This window comes from Mauremys reevesii, linkage group 19, assembly GCF_016161935.1.
Source record: "Mauremys reevesii isolate NIE-2019 linkage group 19, ASM1616193v1, whole genome shotgun sequence".
Lineage (NCBI taxonomy): Eukaryota > Metazoa > Chordata > Testudines > Geoemydidae > Mauremys > Mauremys reevesii.
Genome location: NC_052641.1, coordinates 8,916,723 through 8,938,330, shown reverse-complemented (window position 1 = coordinate 8,938,330; position 21,608 = coordinate 8,916,723). Strand labels below are relative to the sequence as shown.

At 54.6% G+C, this 21,608-nt stretch overlaps 1 protein-coding gene across 3 annotated transcripts in view; it reads left to right on the top strand.

Annotated features, from left to right (window-relative positions):
- The window catches only part of AKNA (AT-hook transcription factor), a 66,397-nt gene that overhangs the window by 7,008 nt on the left and 37,781 nt on the right, over positions 1 to 21,608 (top strand). For 2 of the 3 annotated variants that reach the window (XM_039506632.1, XM_039506630.1), the window contains exons 2-4: positions 14,737 to 15,296; positions 19,072 to 20,306; positions 20,903 to 20,977. In XM_039506632.1, the coding sequence (XP_039362566.1) occupies positions 14,945 to 15,296; positions 19,072 to 20,306; positions 20,903 to 20,977 (1,662 nt within the window). In that variant the 5' untranslated portion in view covers positions 14,737 to 14,944. Of the gene's footprint in view, positions 1 to 8,926; positions 9,096 to 14,736; positions 15,297 to 19,071; positions 20,307 to 20,902; positions 20,978 to 21,608 lie in introns of those variants that run through there. The other variant, XM_039506631.1, reaches the window with a different exon arrangement.

The window sequence follows — 21,608 nt, the reverse complement described above, 5'->3', positions numbered from 1 at the left end:
AAAAGGGGGGACACAGCCTGTGCCCATGGGGATCCAGGAGAGAGGAAAAGGAGGATACAGGCTGAGGGTGGGAGTGTGGGGGTTACAGCCTTTGCCCAGGGAAGGGTTGTGGCAGCTGGGAAGAGGAGGGGAGGCGCTGCCTGTGCCCATGCAGGGAAGCAGGCAGTGTATGTGCCTCTGCTCCCATGGCCATGTCCCCTGGCATCCCATTGGTTTTTTAGCTCTGCTCTTTGTTCCGTTTTTTTCTCCAGGCCACGGGCAGTTTTTCTTCTGCCTTCTGCTTGCCTGGATGTTCTTGCAGCTCATGTGGAAATACAGATGTTTCCTCATCCCTCCACTCTGCCCAACTCAGGGCAGGGCCAGGCTTCCCACTGGGGAAGGGGTCTCGGTCCGGTTCCTAGCGGGACAGGGGTGCACGCCCCTCTGCTTTGGCGTTCTTCTCGGCAGCCTCAGCAGCAAAGCCAAAGTCCACATCCAGATCATTGCTCCTGGGCTCCCCTCTCGGCCTTGGGGCTGGCGTGGTTTGTTCACTCGGGATCTGCCTAATTCCGAGACTGCTCCTGCTCCCGCTGCCTTCGGTGGCTCCAGAATCAAGCCCTTCCGTTCCCAAGATCACCTTCCTCTTATGTCTCTGGGCGACACCCCAGGGACCCTCGTGCTGCTCCAGTAAGTGACCTGCCCTGCCCTGCTCTGGGAGAGAAGCCCCCTCTCGCTGTCCAGCTGCACTATAGACCCGGCTGACACAGCGGATGGGCGTGTTAGTGCTGTGTAGCTGGGACACGCCTCTTCCTAAACGGACTCACCTGCAGATTCCTTGGCTGCCAAGAGAAAAACCTTCCCCTGAGGCAAACCTAGAGACAGGCAGCAGGGAGTCAGGGCTGGGTTTTAACGGGGCTTCCTTGGACTTTATTAGCAGGTGTCTCCGGCCTCCTCCTCTAGGCCCCCTAGTTATGGTAGGAGGCAGGAGTCTGGTCCAGATGAGAGCAGGGTGTTAGCTAGACTCATCTCTCTGACTCTCTGTGCCTCGGGCTAGAGAACTGCCCAGCTCCTATCACTCCTGAGCTGGGATTGGGTTTGCTGAGCCGAGAGGACAGATGGAGACGTGTCTGGGAGAATCCCTCACCCATCTCTCAAGGAGACACATCCCTGGGGATTTTGCTCCCTCCCCGGGGTTTGACAAGCCAGCAATGAGAGTCTGGCAACTGCCCCTCTCCATGCAGAGAATTAGGTGTTATGAGCCGCTCTCACGGCACCGGGTTCAAGCCAGCGTTCCATCCCGTGAACCGAGCCCAGCGGCCGGGTGCCCCGATGGTTCTGTACGTGCCCCCGTGCTTTGCCGCGTGCATCCAGAGAACGGGGTCACAAGTGCAGTCGGTGGTAGCCTTAGCCCCCAGGTGTTTAATCTCTAAACCAGTACACGTTTCCAAGGGCTTCGCTGGGCACCGGTGCGGGTGACATGTGGGAAGGTGGGGTAGACTGTCTGGGAGGAATGTTATAGAGCAGAGATCGGCAACCTTCGGCACACGGCCCATCAGGGAAATCCGCAGCGTCCGCAGGTTTGCCGATTGCAGCTCCCACTGGCCGCGGTTCGCTATTCCAGGCCAACAGGGGCTGCAGGAAGCGGCGGCCAGCACGTCTCTCGGCCCGCGCCGCTTCCCGCAGCCCCCATTGGCCTGGAGCGGCGAACCGCAGGCAGTGGGAGCCGCAATCAGCCGAACCTGCGGACGCTGCAGGTAAACAAACCGTCCCGGCCCGCCAGGGGCTTTCCCCGATGGGCTGCATGCCAAAGGTTGCCGGTCCCTGTTATAGGGGAAGGGATCTGGGTTGTTGGAGGACTGGTGGTTCGGAAAGTGGGGCATGCCCTTTTGGTTGGCCTTCGAGCCCCCCCTCCCCTCCTGTGTTGGCTCCCCTACCTTCAGGCTGAAGTGAGACTTAGTGCATTGGCCGGGCAGTGCATGGGAGAAAGTAGCAGACATCCAGGGCCCCGGGGCACAGAGAAGGAAGGAACCAATGAATACAGCGATTGCCTTGGCGCTCACGTGAAGGTAGCCAAGCTTTGCCTGCCTCCAGCAAGGCTCCGCTGGGTCACGTTCCCATGCGCAGCCGGTGCCTTCCCACCAAAGGGAACGCCTGGTGCATGGGGCTTTTGTCTGCATGTGTGTGGGGGCGAGCAGCCTGCAGCCAGCGATGGATAATAGAGATTAGCAGAGCCAGGCTGAGTTCTCAAAGTGGGGGCAGGGCGCTTTCCCTTCCCGTTACTTCCCCTTTCAGTCAGCTGTCAGTGTCGCTGCTGGGACAGACCGCTGAGCAAAGCCCTGTTTGGCTGGCAGCTCGTACTCCCTCGCCCCTCTCATCTGTGGTCAGGGTCGCTGGGGTTGGAAGGATTCTTGATTCTTATGTTATGCTTTTGCTACTTGTTATCTATTGTCTCAAACAGTCGTGGTTCCCCTTTCCATCACTCTCTTTGCTGCAGCAAAGAAACCTAACCTGCTTCCCTTTCTCTCATAGAAGGGGAGGGCAGCAGGCAGGGTGTCTACTCTAATCTGATCATTTCTTCCGCTCCTTCCTGTCTCTTTCATTTTCACTCGCTGGCCGGACTGGAGACCACCCCTTTCTTTCCCCCCCCCCCCCCACTTCAAAACGACTTCTGATTTTAACTTCTGGAGAAGAGGTGAGAAACTGTTCTTGAGTTTCAGCCAAAGGTCGCTGAGACTATGTATCATCTGCTTATAGGTTAGCGGGAAAGAGCAAATTTGGTTCTCAGGTTAGGTTTTGTAAAACAATCATCTTTTACCAAACCCAAGTCAATACACACAAGTTTGCAAGAAGAATTCATACCTAGGTACTCAAAGAATCATGAGATTAAAACAACAACAACAAAAACGCTGGAAATCTTTTGTTTGCCATGTGATTTTTGAGCATATAAGGGTTCACATTTTCAAGCTTTTCTGTGCAACTACGAGGGCCAGAAATGTCATATTTGATCAAAGGAAAGTTGAGATTCTCACAAAACAACATGAACTCCAGTAGCTGGGGCTTTCAGAAAACCACCAAGTATCACAAGACTCAATAAAATCATGACAGTTAGCAAGGCCCTTTGCAACTCAGACATTGCAGGATTGTGCTAGTGCAGGTAAACAAGTGAAACTGACCAGAAATGAGAGAAACTGACCAGTCGAGTCCTGTGCTTTAGCCCCCCATACTACTTTATGGGGGAGCTCACAGTTTCAAGGACTGTGGTGGGGGGGTTGTCTGATGAAGGGAGGTGGACAGCATGAGGGTATGCCGGGGGGAGGCTGTGGATGGATGGGGGCATGTTTGGGGGTTGTGGTACGTGGGGTGAACTAGAGATCTGGTGATGGGGACGTGTTTGGGATGAGCTTCTGGGTAAGGGGATACAGTGTGTGGGTGAGAGGCTATTGGGAGATATAGTGGGTGTCTCTCTGGGGGAGAGGGACTTTGAAGGTGGTCTGTTCGGGGATGTCCAGGGTTGGCTATTTATGGGACATAGTGGGGTATGTAATTGTCTGAAGAGGGCGTGTGGGGGTGAATGGCAGAGGAAGGGAGGAAGCGTGGCAGGATTAGTGACCCGGTTCCCCACTCCGGAAGGAGCAATGGCGGCCTGGTAATCAGAAACACTGGAACGCCATACTGGCGCTCTCACAAACGGTGCCGGGATGCCGTTCCATACCATTGGGGCAAAACCAAACGTAAACGTCAAAAAGCAAATTAGGGGCCAGATCTTCAGCTGGTATAAATCAGTCTCACTCCATTGAGGTCTCTGGAGCTATGCCGGTCTCCATCAGCTGAGAATTTGCCCCAGTGTTTGGGATGATGCCAGTGCCTAGAGACCTTAGCCCTATTGGGTTAGGCACTGCACAGACACAACAAACACAAAGGTGCCGCTCCTCAGAGCTTCTGTATTCGCTCACTGCAGCAATCTCAGGTGTTTGTTACTCACACTGATAGGAAACATTAATTGTTTTAAACCCTCTTTTAACATGTACACAATAAGGCGCACAAACAATTTCAGGGCTCATATCCTGCCCGATGCCCAGTCATTTCCTTCCGTTTCTCTATCAAAACATTGCTCCTGTCCAGAACGTTGACAGAATCGTTTCATTGTCCCGCATCCTTAGCAGCAATAACTCCTAAGAGCTCTGGGCTTAACACGCCTGTTTCCTTTAGCTGTTTTGATTTTATTTCGAGTGGGTTTATTTTGGCTTTGGGGTACAGTGGAACTTGATTACGGCAACTCCAAATCTGGGGCAGCTTCGCCCCTAGCAGAACGGATTACCCAGCCAGATTCAGTGCAGCGCACAGGTTAGATTTTTAGGTGGGGGGGAAAGTGTGTTCTTAGTTTGGGCTTAGCTAGTATGTGTGGGCTTTGCCTAACCGAAACGCAGTCACTTTTCCAAGTGGAGACAAGGAATTATAGATTGCAAGTTCTTAGAGGCTGGGATCATCTTTTTTCATAGAATCATAGGACTGGAAGGGACCTTAAGAGGTCTTGTAGTCCAGTCCAGGGCCGGCGCAACCCATTAGGCGACCTAGGCGGTCGCCTGGGGCACTAACATTTGAGGGGCGGTGACCGCAGTGGCCAGATCTTCGGCTGCCCCGGTCGTCATTGGCATTTTGGGGGCGGGACCTTTCACCGCCTATTTTGGGGGCGGGACCTTCCGCCGCCTCTGTCGGGGGTGGCATTTTGGGGGCGGGACATTCCGCCGCCTCTGTCGGGGGTGGCATTTTGGGGGCGGGACATTCCACCGCCTCTGTTGGGGGCGGCATTTTCAGGGCGGGACCTTCCGCTGCCTTACACTCTTGAATGTGTTTATCCTTACAATACCCCTGTGAGGTAAGGTAGTGCTGTTTATCCCCATTTTATATAGGAATAGGAAACTGAGGCACAGTGAGGCCAAGTGATTTACCCAGATCTGTGGCAGATCAGGGAATCAAACCCAAGTCTCAAGCGCCTCCGGCTAGTGCCCCAAGCATTGAACCAATCTTTCTGTGGTCACATCACCACCTGGCACACACTTGGGGGATGGTCTTGAGCACACTTTGCCTGGCCCCTACCAAGGAAGAAGTGGCTGGAAGTATTGGGTCCGTTCCTCTCTGTTCTAGAGCAGCGCTCTTTGGATAGAGTCCAGCAGCTCTCTCCTAGTCCTGGCCGCAGCAAAGCCAAGCACATTCCAGCCCATGCAGAGGTTTCAATTGCTGCAGAGGGTTGTCCTCCTCTCATCGCTAATTACACAGTAAGGGCTTAATTGCCCTCTCGTGAATATGCCAGCACATGACACGCCCCCAGCATGACAATTACTGCACTGCTGTTCCCGGGAGTGATGATTACCCCTCTCTCTCTGCTCCCCATTGTGTGTAATTACACAGTGCTCTCTAGTACCCGGGCTGCTCAGGCCGCAGAGCTGTGCAGACCAACCCTGCTTCTCTCTGCCTGAGGCGCCGAGCTGTATTTTAATGCAAATATTTGTTCCAGAAATGGGCGCGCCTCAATGGCTCCGCTTGGATCGTCGCCAAAGAGTTTGGCAGCTTCTCTGCACCCTGTGGGAGCTCTCCAAACCTCCGGGTGCTGCAGAGCTGGGTGTCGGGGAGCAGGGGGTGGCTATGGGAGCTTGGATGCTCCTGGCGACCGATCTGATGTTAGAAACAAAGAATCAGCCTTTCCTGGATCGTGTGGGCTTCGGTTTGGGGCGAAGGTTTGGGTCGGTTTTTATTTTACCAACGCCGCTTTGCCCTTATCTAATTCATTCCCTTATTGCACCTCCTCCCGCCCCTTCTCTTTCTGAGCCCAGCTGCTCCGCACGACAGGTTCTCAAATTCCTTTTCCTCTTACGGGGCTCAATCCAGCCCCCTTGGATGTCAAAAGAAAGAGTTGGGTGGGCCCATACTGCAAGATGCTGGGGGTATTGTCCCGGACAGTGAACGCTTGCTGTGTAGAAAATGTCATTCCTGCCTTTTCCCTGTCCCCTGGGCAGCCGCGAAATGATGTTGTCACCTTGCATCCTGCTGGGAGGCGTTGGCACCCCTGGCGCTCCTGCCTGATGGTAACGGGTGATGGGGAGACAACTGCAGGAGTCACGTCACGCCCAGATCCTGAACAATCAGAGACTTGTCTACAATAGTACTCAGTTAACTCCGCATGCCTGTGGTGTGTCCCTCTCCAGTCCAGAGCCTGGGGTCTCCTACCTGCCACTGGAGCCTGCTATCATCTTCTCGCCCAGGGAGAAGCTGGCATGCTTTGATACCAGACTCTAGGTCCTGTGAGCTTCCCCTTTGCCTAGCACAGCAGCAGCGCTTAGAAGCAGCAAGTGTGAAGGAGCAGAACGTCCATCCTTAGTCACCGCTGCATGGAGGCTGGTTCCAACTCCGGGTCTAGGAGTGTTCTGTTTGAAAGCCAGCTGCTTCTCCCTCTGCGTGACTTTCCTGTTACTTCAAATACTCGATGTAATCTGTGTGAGTGTATCGCTGGGGGAGGTGCTGACCCGGCAGTCCTGGACACTCAAACCCTCTGTCTTCGGTTCTTCGAAGGCACCTCCTGCCTTATCCATGAAGCAGCTGCAGCACAGGCAGTAGCAGGGCGAGGTTCCCCCACCCTGTCTCGCCCATGGGCCTTGGCCCTGATGTGATGCCCTTCCCTGTTGGGTGGGGGAGACGCTCTTCAGTCTAATTCAATCCCCTGCCTCCGGCTGAGACTTCCCACAGCTGTCGTATGGACAGCCAGCCACTAGACTCATAGACTCATAGACTTTAAGGTCAGAAGGGACCATTATGATCATCTAGTCTGACCTCCTGTCCAGTGATAATCCTAGTGCCTAAAGCCCAACCAAGAGTGGGGCCCCGTTGTGCTAGGCGCTGGACAAACACTGACTAGCAGACGGGCCTTGCCCCAAAATGCTGAGAATCTAAATAGACAAGACAGTTGCAGCGTGGAGGGAAGGGTTATAACACACAGGCAGAGTAAACAATGGATGGCCGCAGACAGAGACCACCCACTCTTTCCTCCGTGACCACCGAAGAACAACCAGAGAGCGCCCGTTGCTTTCAGCTGGTGGTGTGGCTGCTCAGCGCCTGTGAGCACAAAGCCCTTGGCACTACCAGCCTGGATTGTATTTGAACTGGCAACCTAATGGTGAAACGCTCTGCATCCCGTTAACACCCATCCGCAGTATTAGGGTGATGAATTTTTGTATTACAGGGGCACCTGGAGGTCCCCAGCAAGATCAGAACCCCATTGTGCTAGGTGCTGTACAAACAGAGTAAGAGCGAGTCCCTGCCCCAAGGAGCTTACAGTCTAAATAAACAAGGCAGACAAAGGGTGAGAGAGAAACTGAGGCACAGAGCGGGGAAGCAACTTGCCCAGGGTCACCCAGCAGGTCAGCGTAGAGGTGGAAATAGAATCCAGGTCTCATCCAGTGCTGTATCCGCTAGACCGTGCCATCTCCCTCAGTAGGCTAAAAAAAAGATAGAATCTAGGGTGAGGAGCCCCCATGCAACGGTCCTCTGCCTAGATGCCCCGACAATAGTTTGTGTGGAGGCAAATCGCCTTATGAAAAGGGTCCTGTTGCAGGCTCCTGCGGATGTGGCAAATAAAACAAGTCCTGTGTTGGCCTTGCGTGGGGAATTTGTATTCTGTTTCCTTTACTCTTTTTGAGACATACGGGTCAGAGCACGGAGCTGCTTTTTAAGGAGACCCACGTCTTGCACAGCTCCAACTACCCCTTCGCTTTGGGGTGTGTCGTATTCTTCCTCACATGCCCTGGGGCAGAACAGACTAGCGCCATGCGGGGCTTGTAAACACTGATCAGCTGCCTGCACCACACGGTGTAAGCGTCAGTGTGAAGTAATGTAGGAAGAGGCCTGGTCTTGTGGTCAAGACACAAGAACTAGCAGTCAGGAGATCTGGGGCCAAGTCCTGCCTCTGCCACAGGCTTTCTGTGTGACCTTGGGTTCCTCACTTCCCCATCCGTGAAATGGGGAGGAGATACTTCCCTCCCCTGGGATATGGTGAGGATACATCCATGTGTGGTAGTTGAGATGCTGTGGTGTGGGGGGGGCTGTAGAAACAGACCCCAACAAGATGCAGCTTCATAGATAATGTCAGAAGGAACCCATGACACCAAAAGGAACCTCAGAAACTGCAACAGGGGAGGAGTGAAATGTTAAAAGCCAGCTCAAGTCAGCATGAGCGTTTTACAAAGGAGGGATGTCCCACGGTGAACATCCCCAAAGGCAGGTCATTAGCGACCAAAGGCTGTTACTTTCCGATTCGTTCAATGACACGAGTTGGTAGCTCACCATTCAGTTCCCCGTAAAGAGGTGACTGCGTTGCACAAGCTAATCTCATATCTGCCAAACCCTGGTTAGGAGGGATGGTCCCTGGTTTCTTAGCATCGGTCGCTTTCTCCACTCCACACCTCCGAGACATCTCCCAGTCCTGTCGTATTGTAGGTTCCCCTGTTTTCTCACCAGGTGCCTCTCTTTGGAGATATGCAGCTGGGCATCTTTGTGCAGTATCACCAGAGATGCCAAGGACTGAATGCACAGCGGGCACTGAATGCTGCCCCTAGAGGTGGCACATTGGCTGAGCAGCATGGAAGGAGCTTGCCCTACCACCTCCTCTGCTGCCCCTGCTCTGTGGATAGCGGGCTCCAGGGGTGAGAGTCCAACACTCAATTCACCAGAGATAGTGGATCCGTTTTAAAGCTGCATCTGAGGATGGCGGGCTGAACCATGCGGACACACGGGGCTTGTGCCAGCCTGCAGGGCTCTACAGGGTTAAGAAGTTTTGTCTGCGCGCATGCACATGAAAACTTGTAGGAAATCTGCCTGCACGCTTCCTGCTTCTGCCTTCGAAAGCGAGATTGGGGGCGGGGAGGGAGCGCGTGGGGAGAGGCTCCTCGGTCTGACAGCACAGGCTGGAGAGGAGCCAGGGGCGCCTGAGAGAGACTTTAAGAAAGACGTGATCTGAGCTCCGTGGGGCTGCACGGCTCTGGGGACCCAAGCAGGGAGCCAGGCTGCGCTCGGGGGTGTGGAAAGTGGCTCCTATAATGGCTAACGGAGAAGGCAGGCAGCAGCAGGTGAGTGTATCTAACCTTCCATCCCCCCTGCTTCTGCTCCCCCAGGGTTGCTGGCAACGGGGCAGCCCCTGTGCTCTCCGGATGTCGGGCACTTCGTCAGCTGGAGGGTTGGAATATCTGGGGTCTTTGCTCAGAGCCCAGTCCCAGGCAGCAGAGCTGAGAAGGAAACGGGGGCTGACGCAGGCTAGAGAGGCTAGAAGGGCAGCGGGATGCAGTGTGGGGTGGGCACGCCAGGCTGCCTGAGCATTTCGAGTGCTCTCATCACCTTGTTCCCCACTGCCCGTCTGTGCGCTCTGGCTTGCTCCCCCGGCCGGCCGGCCTCTCCTGAACCCGACCGTTAATGTCGCCCCTGCCCCAAAGCAGCGAGACTTTCTGTGCCCTGCTTTGCCTCAGTGGGGATTTCCTGCAGTGCGCGGGGACTCGTGTTAAGCAAGAGGCGGCCGGGTCTGAGTGCTGTGGTGATCACAGCTTTGTTTATAGCTGTTGCCTAGGTTGTGGCTAAGTGAGTCAGATGGACCTGAACCTCAGAGTGTGGATCCAGGTCCATACTCTCGCCAGGTTTGTTCCCAAGGCTGATGTTTGACCCGAGCTGGAGACCGCCTGGAAGTCTGCAGGGGGTGTTTGATCCAGCGGGGTTGGTTTCGGCCTAGCTCTACCAAAGAGGAGGATATTTATGGGCTGATTTTTCAGAAGTGCTGAGCACTGGATTTTCACGGCACCTTTTGAAACTCAGGTCACTAATACACATTACATGAGGAGGCTTCTGCTGGTAGCAGATTTTCTAAGACCCGTTCAGAAGGCAGCAAGCAGCCCCTGTCACTGAAGTTATTCTCATCGTGGTGCTGCATAAAAGTGGCTTTAAGTTCTGTCTCTTCAGGGATGTGGGGAGCGGAGAAGAGTGTTCATAGGAAGCAGGTTGATCGTGGCAGGTGACAGGTTTTGCGTAACTGGGCTGTTGCGGGGTTTGTCGAACTTGGAGGGGGAGGTTGCTTCTTGGTCTGAGCTTTGCAGTGGAGGTTTTGTTCCTCTTGCTCCCTCTGGGCTGCCCTGCCCCAGGCTGGAGCGTCATTTACTTGGAGGTGCTGAGAAGCGCTTGCGTTCGGATTCCTCACCTGCCCAGGTTTGTCGCTCCAGTTCTGCTGTTTCCAGCAGTAGAGACGTGGGGTCGAATCGCAGTGGAAAGCTGAGCAGCTTGGAGCGGATCCAAGTACACAAAGACTCAACTAGCTCCTCGATGGGGGTGTTCAGATGTCCGAGTTGGATGGATTTCCCTACTCCTCCCCCTCCCACCCAAAAACACCGTCCACAATGCTTTGAGGCCTGATTCTGTCTCTCTTGCTCACCGTAATACCATGGTTGGCCAGTAACCCCTCACTGAAATCATTGGGGTTACTCCTGGAGCAAAGCATGACTTGGCATGAGTAAGGTTGGCAGAACTGGGTTCTGTGACCACTTGTCTGAATTAAAAGCCCTGTGCCTCTTTTCTCCTGCTATGATCACTTGCTAGGGTCACGTTGATACAGGCACAGTGATCCGGCTGTAGGCAGCCCACTCCATAACTGTCCCCTGTTTTGGGCACTTTTCTGACCATCTGCAGCTGGCCCCTGTCAGGCAGGACACTGGACTAGATGGACCATTCATCTGATCTGCTGTGGTCATTTCTGTGCTCCCAGGGTCCTTTGCAACTGACATTCCTCTTAGCAGGATTCCTCTAAGATGTTCACCACCAGTAGCCCAAGCAACCAGCAGTCATCCAGCAGGGATCCTCCAGTTTACCGATCCAGCTAATACAGTCGCTAATTCCCAGTCCAAACCTGCAGTACCACAAGGCACTCCCTCTGCCCCTCCATTGCTACCAATGTGATCTTAGCACCAAAGCGAGCGATCATTATCGCTAATTGCAAGTAAAATCAGTTAGCCCCCTTGTGCTCACCCACCCATAGCTACATCAGCCATAACCTAGCATTCCACCCAGAGTCCTCGAGCAGCCTTGCTGTAACCTACCATGCAGCCCGGGTCAGGGGCCAGCCTATAGTAACAAATCGGGGTGTGTTTGTCGCGATGGAGGGGAACGCTTTGATTGAGGAAACCAATTTGAGTTTTTCCAGGGGCAGAGGTGTGCTAATTAGGTGCAACAGTGAGAGTAGAAGCTGTCTGGTTGATGAGTAAAACTGAATGAATGAGTCTTGGCAGCGTCACTGCGAAATGAAAACGGCCTGGATTCCCGCTTTCCCAGGGCCTAGGGCGTGTGTTGGGGAGTTTCACACCGTTTGGCTGGGTTGTAAGGAGTATGTTGGGAGTTGCCGCTCTGCCTGCGTGGCTTGTAGGGAGTTTGTGTTGATGGCGGTGGTTCGATGTCCTGAGAGAAAACAAAATACTAATTAAGCACCAGTTATCTCTCGAGAGATGTTTTCTCTTCCATTGGGTCTGATCGTAGCAGGGAGTCCTGTTTGGAATGTTACGCAGGTTGTAATGATACGAGCGGCTCAGAACCGGCTCCTGCAGCTGCTTTTGAAAGGGCTGTGGGTTTCTGGAGTTGCGCCAGGGAAAAAGAGCGGTAAGGGAAGCAAAGCTGGGCCACCTGGACGTGAATCCTGCATCTTTCTCGACTCCTGCTTCTGTGCGTGCAGCACACGTGCTGCAAGACCTGTGTTTTCCAAAGTGACCGCCGGTTCTGGGTACCCAATTCAAGGCACCTTGGGCGTGATTCTCAGTGGTGCCGAGCACCCACCACTGGCGTCAATGGGACCCACGGGTGCTCAGCACCTCTGAACATCAGGTGTCTGCCTCAATTGGGGCACCCAAAATCAGGGACAGCTCTTGAAAATTTGGGTTTAAAACTCCAGGCCAGAAGGAAGTCTCCCAGAAAACCCAGGTACTGTTATCACCTGCTGTGGGTGCTTCCCTCCCACTCAGGAATGTACGGGCCACCTCCAGTCCCACTGGAGACCTCGGACCATTTCCGTGGCAGCAGCCAGGCCTGCTTAGAGAGAAAATGAGTAAAGGGTGGGGGGTGGGTATTTAGCCGCCTTCTAATGTGATTTCACAGGTTGAAACAAGGAGGAGAGTTAGCGCCATGTGAGTAATCAGTTCTCCACAGCTCATTCGCGGTTGCCTGAGGCTCTGTGTCCTGCTTCTTTAACTCTGTAGCAGGAAGCCAGGTGGGAACGATTCTAGGCAGAAGCCGCATGGTTGGGTAACTCTGGGGATGATGCCATCCCAGCAAAGCTCCCTGTTCAGTGTTAGCAGAAAGCGCCTTTCCCTGTGGTTCTTTACCCCTCTCTCCTGACAGTCCTGGAGCACCGCTGAGATCAAGGCATTGCCGCCTGCTCAGGAGGGTGACCAGACAGCAAGTGTGAAAAATCTGGACAAGGGGTGGGGGGTAATAGATGCCTGTATAAGAAAAAGCCCCAAATATTGGGACATCTGGTCACCCTACTGCTCAGTGACCTGCAGCAGACGAGTTGATGAGTCTCTGGCTATGGCTACACTTGCACTTCAAAGAGCTGCCGCGGCAGCGCTTTGAAGCGCTAAGTGTAGTCAAAGCGCCAGCGCTGGGAGAGAGCTCTCCCAGCGCTGTCCGTACTCCACCTCCCTGTGGGGAATAACGGACAGCGCTGGGAGCCGCTCCCAGCTCCCAGCGCTGGGGCTTTGACCACACTGGCGCTTTGCAGCACCGCAATTTGCAGCTCTGGAGAGGGTGTGTTTCTTTTTTCGAAGGGGTGTCCTGATGGGGCAGACCCGAGTGCGGCGCGAGGGTGAAGTGGCTGGGGAAGGCCCCGGCAGCGAAGAGACACAGGAAGGGAGAGAGCAGGGCTGGTGGTTGGTGTGGGGGGGAGGGTAAACAGCAGCTCAGCTGCATGAGAGCATCCCCGGGCTACTGGGAGCTGCTTCCCCAGGAACAATGGGAGGCTGCTGCTAATGGAGCCCTCGCAGGGCAGCTCCAGGTCCAGCTGCTCCCCAGGATCTTGCTGCTCCGGGCTCCAAGCCCTAATGGCCCTGAACAGCACTGACCTCCCTTCCTTTGGGTGGTGGGTCAGGCTCCTGCGGTCGCCTCTGGCTGAGGCTGAGTCTACAGGGAGGGGCTGGAGAGAGGCCAAGGAAGTTCTGCCGCTGAGTGCAGTCTGGGGGCAGAGGGGCTCTCGGCCCCCCTGGGCGAGGTCTCCGCTCCCCAGGCCCAGCCAGTGTGCACACCGGGCAGCTCTCCCCTAGGGGGTGAGAATTTCCTTTTCCTCACGCCAGCCACTGGAGGAGATGGGCTGCGGCACATCACCCCATCGCAGAGCTACCTCCTGGTTTGTGTTTCCGGACTGGCATTTCTCCAATGCTGTGTTGAGACGGGGACCGGCACGGCTGGGAGCTCCCCCACAGCCAGCACCCCTCACCATTCCCTGCAGCACCTCCTGGGCACCCCCACCGTGACTGCTCCTGCAATGTTGCCTGATGTGCCCTACCAGCGCCCATCCAGCCATTGATTGCTTTCCTCGCCGCGAGGGAATGGCCCCTAACAGTGGGTCAGTGTATCTCCAGCTGCACTGAAGAGGGGGCGGGGTGGAGCCGGTCTTTGCCCTGAATAGACTCCCCTGTAGGAGAATTGCAGCCTCGGCAGCTGCTGCAGCTGGGAAGCCTCCCTGGCGCTCTGAGCAATGCCATGTTTGTGTGTGACCTCCCTGGCAGACCCTTAGCCACCTCGTCTGCTCCAGGATGGGGGAGGATGGGTCCTAATGCCCACTTTGAGCATGGCTGGCACTCCCACCTGGATGCCTGGCCTGGATTGCAGATGGGCCCGCTGGGTTTCACGGCAGGTCTTGTCTGCATGCCCAGGTGAAGGGGTGCTGCATTCGCCGAAGGGCTGGTATGGCCAGGCTGCTCGCAGGTGAGGCTTACGTTTGAGGGCAGGCAGCTGCTGAATACGCTGTCCATGCCAGCCGGCATCGCAACGAGCGAGGCTTTGGGAATGGGGAGGTGTGTGCGTAGAATGACACAGCGCCCCCTTCTGCCTGCTCGGAGAGCGGCTGTGATCCGGGGACCGGGCTGGGAAGAGGCAGGGAGGCAGTGTCGTGGAAGGAAGGGCAGGGGGACAGCTGTGTGGGAAGGCGAAGACCATTGGCCTGCCCTGCTGATGTTGAGTAGGACATGGTGCTGGGTTCAGGCTGTGGCCCGGCAGAACGTGCCACTAAGCAGGTCTTTGCCACTCGCCCAGAGCGCGTCTGCCACTCCCGGCAGCTCGCCCAGCGTCGAGAGGGGAGCGCCACGTGGGGCCGGCGGGCTCAGCAGGGTTCGCCTTCCTAGCTTCCGCGTGGGACGTTACCCAACGTGACGCCGTCGTGTGGAGACGTGACAGCGCCCGTGTCGCGACGCCCCAGCCCGGGCAGCACGATGTCACGACGGCGTCTAGGTGGCGCCTAGCCTGGATGTCAGGCCTCTTTCTGGGGAGGGGAGGGTACAATCCATGAGGTGACTTGGCTGCCCTTGGAGCTGGGGAGGGGGAGAGCTGGTGGGGGAAGCTTCAGGCAGCAGCTGACATCTCTGTGCTGGGGCGGGGGGACGCACAGGGAGAGGGACTGTCTGAATAGAGCCCACTGTCTCTCTCCTGGCTGCCATTAAGCATCTCTCCCTCTCTCTGCCTGTCTCCTCTTAGCTGCAGGCAGGATACTGAAGCGCTGAATGGAGCTGCGATGTGACCTACATTTCCCAAGGAAGCAAAGCCCCCCAGCCCCCGGAGCTTCCTCGGCGTCTGCACTATGAAATGATGCACGTGAAGCCCGTTCTGCCCTGGCAGGTGCCTCCTTAGCCAGGCGTCTCACCCTGCCGCCTCACCTCACGCCATTCGCCGGGGACGGCAGGACATGGCCAGCTCAGCGCCGTGGGCCCACTGGGGAGAGGCGGGCCTTGGCCATGGCTCTGGGCAGCGGCAGCGCTGGGAGGAGGAGGTGGAGCAGGGATCTGAGGGGTACATGGAGGAGAATGGAGTCGCTGGACTGGACGAGAACGGACTGGTGGGTCACGCTGGCCAGTGGGGTGAATCCTCGGCCCAGGAGCCCACTGAACTGGAGTTCCTGGGGAACGTCAGGCTTACGAAGGGGCCACCTTCCCCCCAGGGGCTCTTGGCACAGAGTGACAGGAACTTCGACCTTAGTGAACTGCAGGAGTTTGAGTGGAGCAGTGTCCAAGGAGACAATGCCAGGAGCCCATCCGCTGGTGAGTCAGTTCTCTCTTCTGTCCTCTTCCTCTAGTAGCCTGCACGTACTACGGAGATAGCACCGATCTCAGAGCAGAGAGTGACAGCCACAGGGGGGAATCGGCGATGCCAGGGCATTGGGTGTTTTCTCCAGACCCCAGTAGTCTGCCGGGACCTGGGAAATGCAGCTCACTTGCCTTGAAGAACACAAATCCCAGTGAGCTTAAGTGTATAGGTATTGCCACTGAAATGCAGCTACCTCTGGGGTAGAACACTGAACCCTTCGGATGTGCGCATCACAACAGTTTAGTACAGGAAGAGAGGAGCCATTCTGTATCCAATTGAAATCGCAGTTGGCATGTGGTTTTTCATGATCACAAGGGATGAGGGCCTGCGTCTAATAGTCTCATTATAGCACTGGGACAAAGAGAACGCTACCTATTGAAATTCCAGTGCCCATGCTTGCAACACCTTAATGTTTTCCTGGGAGGTCCCTCACCTGAGCACTGACTTGGTCTGATGTTAATCAGCTTATGAGACCTGGCAGGATCTGTGCTGCAGGTGCGATGGCTGCAGGCTAGAGAAGCCCTCCTGTTGGGAACGGGCAGTTCTCAGGAAATTCACTCCAGCAGATTTTCTCCTGACACGTCTGATGCACAAGAGGGGAGTGCCAGCTGCATCAGGTGTTGTGCAGGGAATACGTACCTGCATCTACCTCTCAGTGTGGCCACAGTTATGGCCTACAGTCCATACATAAGAATGGCCATGCTGGGTCAGACCAAAGGTCCATCCAGCCCAGGATCCTGTCTACCGACAGTGGCCAATGCCAGGTGCCCCAGAGGGAGTGAACCTAACAGGCAATGATCAAGTGATCTCTCTCCTGCCATCCATCTCCGCCCTCTGACAAACAGAGGCTAGGGCAGGGGTTCTCAAATTGGGGATCGGGACCCCTCAGGGGGTCGCAAGGTCATTACATGGGGGGGTCACGAGCTGTCAACCATCACCCCAAACCCTGCTTGCCTCCAGCATTTATAATGGTGTTAAATATATTTAAAAGGGCGTTTAATTTATTAGGGGGGTCGCACTCAGAGGTTTGCTATGTGAAAGGGGTTGCCAGTAAAAAAAAGTTCAAGTCCCACTGGGCCAGGGACACCATTCCTTACCCATCCTGGCTAATAGCCATTAATGGAATTAACCTCCATGAATTTATCTAGTTCTCTTTTAAACCCTGTTATAGTCCTAGCCTTCACAACCTCCTCAGGCAAGGAGTTCCACAAGTTGACTGTGCGCTGCGTGAAGAAGAACTTTCTTTTATTTGTTTTAAACCTGCTGCCCATTAATTTCATTTGGTGGCCCCTAGTTCTTATGGGAAAAAGTAAATAATTTTTCCTTACTCACTTTATCCACACCACTCATGATTTTATATATGTCTATCATATTCCCTCCTTAGTCTCCTCTTTTCCAAGCTGAAAGGTCCCAGCCTCTTTAATCTCTCCTCATACGTGTTGGTAGAAGTCGGCTTTCTGGGAAGGAACCTTTAGACTGTGTAGTAGGAGGCAAAGTCCCAGCATGGTCCTAGCTAGGAAGCCCAGAGTTGGAATAAATGACCGTTGTGCAGTATAGAAAGATGTTAACATCTGGATTGTCCTTGGGGAGCAAACAGCAGGACTAGTGCTGCTCAGGACACAGTCTAGAAGTATGAAACCCCAGCCAGGAGACTCTTCATTTCTATTCTCAGCTTTGACACCAGATTGCTGCTGTGTCTTGGGGCAAGTCACCTACGGTAAATTTTCACAAGTGCCTAAGACTAAGTCTACACAGCAACTAGACACCCACGGCTGGCCTGTTCCAGCCAACTCAGGCTCGTGGCGCTCAGGCTGCAGGGCTGTTTCACTGCTGTGTAGACGTCTGGGCTCGGGCTGGGGTCTGGGATCTAGGACCCTGAGAGGTGGGAGGGTCCCAAAGCTGGCGCTCCAGCCCAAATTCAGATGTCTACGGCCCGAGCCCAAGTTGGCTGGCACGGGCCAGCCGCAGGGGTTTTCTTCGCTGGATAGACATACCCTTAATCACTAAGGAGCCCAGATTGGGACGTCGGCACCTAAATCCTTTGGGCATTTCAGAAAATATTACCCTTAATCTCTGCACCTTGCGTTCCATTGCCTGGGGGTGGTGATTGTTCCCAGGGGTGTTGAGATTGACTGGTTAATGTGTAAGATGGTTAAAATGAAAAACCGGCTAATGCTAAGGAATTTAAGACCTTGGAATGGGAAGGGAACAGTGGAAGCAGCAAGATTTCCTGATGGTATGAACATTTCAGTGAACTGAGACGGGAAGATTTTTGTGAGAAACTCTGGAAGGAGCTGAAAAGAGGAGGTGTTTGAGCAGCGCAAATGGGAGGGGGCCAGTTGAGCGGGTGAAAGTCATTGCAGTCCAGGGCAAAGTAATGGGTCTGGGAAGAAACCCTTAAGGCCGGTAAGATGCAGTGGTGAGTTTGGATTTAGTTGTAAAAGATCGAGCTGTCCTTGCCAACATCTCAGTGGAGGCATCTGCTCACTGGTGGCCGGAAAAGTCAGGAAGATATCCAGGATATGTCTGCGCTGCAGTTGGGAAGAGTGATTGCAGGACGTATGGTGAGCGGGGGCCATAGGCGGAGGGCCAGACTACGCACCGAGGGTACCAGGCGGGGATTGTACTCAGGTGACTAGCCCATCCCGCTACCAATGCAGCTACAGCTCTGTTTAGCAGACTAGCTCGATCTCTGCTAGCTCAGCCGTCCCTCTCAACTGCCGGGTAAGTGTATCCTTAGCCTGTATTGAGGGCCAAGGAATAATATGCAAATATCTTCATGTGGTTAACGATGATGACCCCTAAATATAGTCTCAGTGTTACATATATACTGAAGGTACGTCCTCCTCTGATGGATAGCGTTCAAGGTTTGGCCATCTCCCCTTAAAGCCGTAACAGAAATAGAAACATCCCAAAGCAGAGACAATAAAAATGATTAGAGACGTTCGTCCTGATACTTTTGATGCACACCAGCAGGATAGGAGAAACTCCACTGAAGTTGACGGAGTTGAGAGGAGAATTGGACCCGTTGGGCAAGAGAAGCTCCATATGATTTTCCAGATTGACAAAATTAAGGATAAAATGTTCAAAAGTGTCATCTTCTACAGTCACTTGGGCGCGTCACTGGAAGTCGCTGGAACCTGGGTTGCTATGGCACTCTTAAATATTTTATCCCAGGACTAGGTGGCTTGGCTTGGAGAATAGAAAAAAGAGAGATGCTGGAGGTCTAGCAATGTATGCATGGTGCAGAGAAAGCCACTTGGGCTGCTCCCATCTTGGAATGGAACAGAGGGTGCTCAGAAAGGGTTAAAAGGCAATAGATTTCAAAACGGCAGAACTGGAAAGAATTACAGTTACATATGTGTGATCGCTATTTCTCTAAGTAACATGACCTGTGGGACTTGCTGCAGCAGGAGAATATGGGGGCAAAAGGCATGGATTATTATTAAAAAACAAAACAAAAAAACCCTTGTTTGTAGGAATAATAATACCACTGCCTAGTTCTTACAGAGCACTTTTAACAAAGGAGGTCAGTATCATTACTGCCATTTACACATGGGGAAACTGAGGCACAGGACGGGGACGTGACTTGCCCAAAGTCCCTCCCCAGGCCAGGAATAGAACCCAACTCTCCTGAGCAGTTTTGGGGTTGGGTTCATGGGGAGAAATCAAATGAACAAAGAAACCATAGAGCACTTGGTGACAGTAGCACTATTGTTTGTTTTCCAGATGATGGCGAGGAGCTAGAGCATGATGGGACACAGGAGGACCCAACCTCCCGAGCCCACTGGCACCCACAGAGAGACAGGCAGCTAGACATGACTGAAGAGGATGAGGACCGAGCCAGCTCAGGGGACGTGGAGAGACAGGAGGGGGACTGGGAGGCAGGGAGCGAAGGGGAGGGCTACCCGGAGCTCTCTTTCGAGGGCCAGTACGGCTCAGAGTACAGCGCCAGCCCCGATGCTCTGCAGGACGCCCAGGCTCTGTACAGGGACTATGGCAAATCCTTCAGCTTCACCACAGACGGCGGAGAGGAGCTTTCAGGACACTCTGACGTCAGCCCGCCCCCTTCCAGCACCCTGCCGGAGCGCTCCCACAAGCCAAGCCAGAGAACCGGAGCTGATGTCTTCGAAAGCCGGAGCCAACTCGGAGACAGCCTGGAGTTCCCTGCAGAAACGGAGTGCTCGTCGCCCTCAAGCGGGCACCTGGACAGCCCCGAGCTGAGCCCGCTGGCCAATTCCAGACGCCGGAGCCTCCTGCACCACCTGTCTGCGGAAGACCTTGAGAATGCCCCAAGCATCGACGCAGAGACCTTCCCAGAATCCTTCTATACTGACAGCATGGAGGACGCCCCCCGAACCATCTCCAAGGCAACCTCTGCTGCGCAAGCTAGGGCATCCCACCGCCGCCCTGTGCCTGCAGCCGAGCCTTCGGAGAGCTCAAGGCTCAAGGCAACAGAGACTCCCCCTTCCCTACGGCACGCTGGCAGCCAGCAGCAGGACAGGGCTCGGAAGCTGAAGAAGGCCCTTTCCCCAGCACTCCCTTCCAAGTTCAGCAGGCAGTCCAGGTCTCTGAGCCCTCGGGGGAACGCCAGTAAGCAGGCAGAGCGGTCTGGCTCGCCGAAGTCAGGCCCCGCCAGGCCGTCCCTGGCTGCAGCCGAAGCCTCGCGATACGGGCGAGGCCAGCTCAACTACCCGCTGCCAGATTTGTCCAAGGTGGAGCCGCGGGTGAAGTTCCCAAAGGACGATCAGAGTTACCGCCCTCCGCGGGGCAGGACTCTGCCCATGAGGGCCAGGGGGTCAGCGAGCCCCGTGGTCTTCAAGTCTCCTGCGGAAATCGTCCGGGAGGTGTTGCTGAGCAGCGCGGAGGGGTCCCCGCAAAAATGCCCTACCCCTTCCACCACCATGGTGCCCGAGGAGTTCAAGTCCCCGCAGCAAGCCACTGAGCTGGTGAAGCAGCTGCAGGTAACTTCCACCTCACAAAACCAGGGAAACCTCACTAGGAGAGAGACCAGGGATCTCTATGCAGGACTGAAATCAAAGGGCCCTCCCTTTTCACTCCTGCAAGAAGCATAGAGGGAATAAATGTTGGAGCCCTTCACCTGTATGGTGTCGCCTCTGGACTAGGAGACAATGCTGACCGGGGACGCTCATCCCTCTGGAATCCCAGTCAGCACTGCCACGGGGCAGATCATTGCATGGGGTGTTAATGACAGCATTAGAATTAACAGTAGGGAAACCAGAGTCACTTATTCAGGTAGAATATTGTGTGCGCATGTGTGCAGTGGGGGAACTAATTTCTGATGTCTTGATTCTTGGTTTGCAGACTAAATTCTGAAGTCCCTATTATCTGAAGCCCTGGATGCAGATGCTTCTGCAGCGTTTACATGTGCAGTGTATGTGTGTCTGTACACATGCACTGGCACTTTCATACCCGGTGGCTAACGGCTCCTTCAGCATCCACCCTCCCGCAGCCAGACATTTATGTTGCTATATAAATACTCAGTGATAGTAACACCCCTATGTGACCCTGACGTGTGCTCTCCTCCTTCTCCTTCCAGGAGGACTACCACAGACTGCTGACCAAGTACGCTGAGGCTGAGAACACCATTGACCGGCTGCGGCTGAGAGCAAAGGTACAATGGCCAGGGAGCCTGAAACAGGCCAGAGATTGGGATAAACACCCCTCATTGCAGATGTTTCTCCCAGATGCTTTGGGGGCCGTCACACTGGGCCGGCAGACTCTCAAGAGTAGGCTGCATGTGAGATTTACAATAGTAACAGTATTTAAGATGGGGAGGGATCATTATCTCTATCTCTATTTTACAGCTAGGGAAAGCCAAGCACAGAGAGGTAAAGTGACTCCCTGGGGTCACACAGCAGAGAATAGAACCTATCTCTTGCCTCTCAGTCCAGGACTCTCACCACTGGGCCGTGCTGCCTTCTGGCCAGAGATTGCTCAAGATCTGCCCTTTTCATGGTATTGTGGAGGCCTGATCTGTGTCAGAAGCAGAAAGTGCCAAGGCAGCCAGGAAATTACGGAATAAATTACCCAAGCTCTTCGGAGCTTCTGAAGAGATTCACTTGTGGTTTGAGAGCAGGGTGAGTGTTCTGGTTAGTTCCCATTTCATCCAGCCAGGTTTTCCCTTGTAGATGCAGGAGCTCAAGGAACAAGCAGGGGTGCTGCATGCAGGGATCTTAAGCCTTCCCACGCTGTACCGCCACAAACCAGAGAGGGTGGCTGTGAGCTGCTCCAGTTTATGCAAC